The 4,350-nt window shown below is 37.7% G+C and overlaps 1 protein-coding gene across 2 annotated transcripts in view; it reads left to right on the plus strand.

Annotated features, from left to right (window-relative positions):
* SUSD1 (sushi domain containing 1) overlaps positions 1-4,350 on the plus strand; it is a 60,274-nt gene that overhangs the window by 2,728 nt on the left and 53,196 nt on the right. For both annotated transcript variants that reach the window (XM_019610651.2, XM_019610652.2), the window contains exons 4-5: positions 819-998; positions 2,908-3,087. In XM_019610651.2, coding sequence (XP_019466196.1) covers positions 819-998; positions 2,908-3,087 — 360 coding nt within the window. The remainder of the gene's footprint in view (positions 1-818; positions 999-2,907; positions 3,088-4,350) is intronic.

Here is a 4,350-nt window from a genome sequence, read left to right on the forward strand (position 1 = left end):
GGGTTTTTTTCCCCTGAAATAAGAAAAGTGAATTAAAAAATGAAAAGGAAGTGCTTGATGTCAGAGAAGCTTTCCGAAAGAAAACTTGTGGAGTGCAGCTCTTCTGAATTATTGATACTTTTTTTTCAGTAATTGTTTTTAGTGATGTTTTTGTCACATGATGTTTTGAATTTCTGCAGTCAAATGGGAGATCAGGTTGAAGTTTCTGAGCACACCTCCAATAGTTAACTGAAATAAAACACATACAGCCCCCGGAAAGAGCCCATGAGTTGGAAAGAAGAAGTATTTCTCCTTTGCACTGCAAGGTCTTTCCCTGGATTTCAAGCAAGATTTCTCCTTTTCTGAATCCGACATGATTCTCTCTTTTATTATTATTATTATTATTAGTTATATATCTGTAAAAGCACCTTTAAATAATTATTAAGCTCTAGCAATTTCCGCAATGGGTTTTCATCATTGCTTACTGAAGAATTTCTCCTGGCCAGATGTAATGTCTTCTCATTCAGTAAAATCAGCAAGTTTGTCTTTTATCTTCCTTCCTATGGTAATATAGGCGTTTATTTCATGTGAAGATTAAACTGGCCATTGGTGCTGCCAGATGAGGAGGAGGCAGACATACTTTGTTTGGAAGAAGCTCTGGAGTAGATACAGCTCTGTCAGTTTCAGGAGGATGTCAGTGGGGAATTGAGGGAGAGCTGGATAACTGCAGGAGAAGAGAGTTAGTTGATAGTGATGAAATAAATTGATAAATGGAGTGCAGCCATCCTGACTTCTGCTGTTGATTAACAGTTGATTTTCCTCTTTCTTTCTATCAATAGGTGTGGATTGTGGAGTTCCACCTTCTATCTTAAATGCACGTCAAGCATCTCTAAGCGGGACCATGTATGGAAGTGAAGTTACTTACAGTTGTGTTCATGGTTATTTTATTGCAAGTGGCAATCAGACTGCATTCTGCAATGCTGAAGGACAGTGGGATGGTGCTGATTTGGTGTGCAAAGGTAAATCAAATCTGCCTCCAGATTAATAAGAATAGATATTGTTTCAGACAGCACTATAAAGCAGCTATGCAGTCATCAGTTAGAGATAGCTTCATGTGGGGATGTGGTTTACAGAGTTTTCTGGGAGATGAAGTGCAATCACAGAACAGCCATATTTTAAGCAGTTTCTTTTATCTATGTTGCTAATGAAATTGCAATAAATTTTTAAAAATTACCCTTTTAATGAGAAAAGATACCTTCTCAGTATTTTTTGCATGTTAGACTTTGGGATCTCCACGAGATGATAATTCACTCAAAATTGCTGCTAGCTTAGAATCTAGCCCACAGTTGAAGCCCCTACTCAGAAACTGAATCATCCCGAGCTGTTAGCCTCCCCTTAGAATTCCCATGTTCAGATACCCTCCAGTTGCTAACTGTGATTGCTTAATCTTGCAGTTGTTATTTGATCTGAATCATAAATCATTTTGTTGTTATGGTTTGAAGAGTGTACCAAGTTCCTTGTTAAGAGGAAACATAAGGGTACATTTAAAAATGTGCTTTACCCCCCGAAATGTGGGTAAGTACAGTCTTTAGTCAGTTTTTTCACTGGCACAATTTTACTCACTCATTTACAACACAATTAATGTCCCATCAGCTCAATCCAGCAAAGCCAAGTCTTCTCTTCATTGCAATCAGACGTAGTCTCTCTATTAAATTCTTTCTTAATATTCTTGTCCAGGGTTACCAAGCTTAACAGAAGGTATTTCATCTTACACATATGTGTATTTCTGCATCTCTGTTTTTCAATCTCATTACTGGATGGCTGTGTGCAGATAGCTGTAGTTCTGGAGTGGTATTTTTGCCACTCATCACATACTGACCTTATGTAAGTTAAATATTCTTAGCATGCAAATTAGCTATTCTAAATCTTCCAGATGTTTTGTAACAGATGCATACACTCATACACGTTGGCATATTAGAAGGTAGGTTGTATTGTGGAGGATGTATTCCACACTGCAGTTCATACGATTAACTTTTCCTCCACAATTCTCATTTCTTACTTCTTCGTTTTATTGAGTAGAATTTTAGAATCACATGAGATTAAACAGTTTAAAAGCACTTGTTTTCTGCATTTAAGCTATAGTGAAGGGAAGATCTTTAATTCTTTCACTGTTTGTGTCTCAAAAAGAAAATGCAAACGTGGGGATTAATGTTTATTAGTTAGAAAGGGAATTTTAACCCCAAATAATAGTATTCCATTGATTTGGTGTTCTCTCTTTCTTCTTGCAGCTCCCTATTTTAATTATGAAACTCCTGAAAACAATTGAGTAGATGAATTAATTTTTAAGTTCACTAGCATGTATTTCCAGTTACCTCTATAGAAGTCTGAATAATTCATTAGTTTTCTCCCCAAGAAATAATTTCTACTTGTCCAGGGCAGCTTCTGCCTTTCTACAAGTTCAAATTAAGTCCACTGGCAGGGGATGTAACCCTGTTATTGCTATTACTTTTTGGACATCTGTCATTCTTCAGCTCTGTTGCTAGTGATGGGTATGATGAGAAATAAATAACGTGTGGTGGATAATAGTTTCTAAAGTTTCTAAAGTGTTTAAGTTCTAAAGAGTTTCTTAGTTACTAAAAATTTGTGTAGAGATTTTTGTTCTAAAGTTTCTAAACAGGATGCTATTTTATGTTATGATTTGTCTTGAAGAATAAAGAAACTAGAAACTCCTCAGTCATGAAATTCCAGGTTCTAGATACCTAACCTAATTACTAGAAATCACTAGGAGGTAAAAAAAAAAAAAAAAAGCGAAGTGTGAAGTGTTATTTGCTGGGATGATTCACATCTCTTGCTTAAAGTCTTTGACATGCCTTGCCTGTTCCCATTTTCAGGCTTTGTTATCGTGTGTTTTTTTTTTTTCTGTTCCAGAAATAGATTGTGGCAAACCTTTGCTGATTCCACACACAGAAATAATCTGGGACAATTCTACCACTCTACTGAGCAGAGTGTTCTATAAGTGTAAAGAAGGATATTATTTCAGTGGAGAGAGGAATTTTTCAGAATGCACTCTGGACCAGAAGTGGGAGAGTATTACATACATATGCAAAGGTAAATATTACTGTAGGAAATTCCAGTGGCGTGTGGTATTTAAATAGTTTCTAATTCCTGTTCTGAGGTAGGGTGGACGGAAGGCGAGAAATCCCTTTTTAATTTGCAATATATAGAACGTGGTAGTACTTTGTGATGGAAGTCAAGAAAGACAATATTAAACATATAGCAATTTCTAGTTGAGGTCATAGATCTTTCTGTAGCTGCCTTGCTTTTTATTTCAAACAGGAGGGGACTAACACAACTAGGTTTCCATTGCTGCACAGAATCCTCAGCATTAAAGACAGGAAACAGTAGAGAAGGTGGGATTTAATAATACTCTGCTGTGGGCCTGATAATGTCATTGCAGTGGACAGTAAAGCTGGTGGAATTCAGAAGTCCTTTCTCTTCTTCCCTCCTAATACCCAGAATAAATTTGGTTTGGGGTTGTCTTTTCAGCCAGATCTATTTCTGTGAATTTCAGTTGAAGAGGATTTTCTTTCAAAAGAACGAGTGCTGAGAAAGGAGGTTTGTGAGGGAAGTGCTGTCTGTATTACAGGGTCTTGGAAACAGGACATAATGACATTTTAGTAATAGTTAAGAATTAGCAGGTTGTTTGGCAGTTGTGCTCCTCAAGTGTTGCTCTTTGTGTGAAAGCAGTGTTGTGTGGTAACTTTGTGACAGTCCAGCTCTTGTTTCTAAGTAGTTCTAAGCAGTGCTGTCTTCTGCAGATGACAAAGCTCCTCTAGTTTTATTTCCTTCACGTGTTTTCCAGAAGGACTGGAAGTGTGCCTTCGACTGCTACTACTTCACAGACCAAACCTTTATAAAGCACTGCCACTTGATGCCTCTGTTGCCTCACATGATGTCTTGGGCATTCACTGAGGATGCGAACCATGTGACATCACATAAAATCAGCACACATAAAAACAGTTCTCTCATTTTTTGTGGTGCCCTGGTGGAAAATGGAATGGCTGTTGTTTAGAATTCGCAGCTCGCATTTGATTTAGGTAATTTGCATGGCTTTGTTTTCTGAATTGGTTTTGAAGGGAGCATTGTGTAGACTGGGTAGGTTAATCAGGTGGATAAGATTCTGCGATGCCAAGAGGTACTTCGAGCTCTGTGAAGTTTTGAAGGGCCCAAACATGCAGAGTGCACGCACAGGATTACTGTGAATTTCAGCAGGGGCTTTGTGGGAGGCAGAAAGGTGGACTCCAGCTCTAGCTGTTAGGTTAGACAGCAAAAAAAGGTTGTAGGTATGAACAAGTGGAATGGAAAGCTTTT

Source organism: Meleagris gallopavo, chromosome Z (assembly GCF_000146605.3).
Source record: "Meleagris gallopavo isolate NT-WF06-2002-E0010 breed Aviagen turkey brand Nicholas breeding stock chromosome Z, Turkey_5.1, whole genome shotgun sequence".
Classification (NCBI taxonomy): domain Eukaryota; kingdom Metazoa; phylum Chordata; class Aves; order Galliformes; family Phasianidae; genus Meleagris; species Meleagris gallopavo.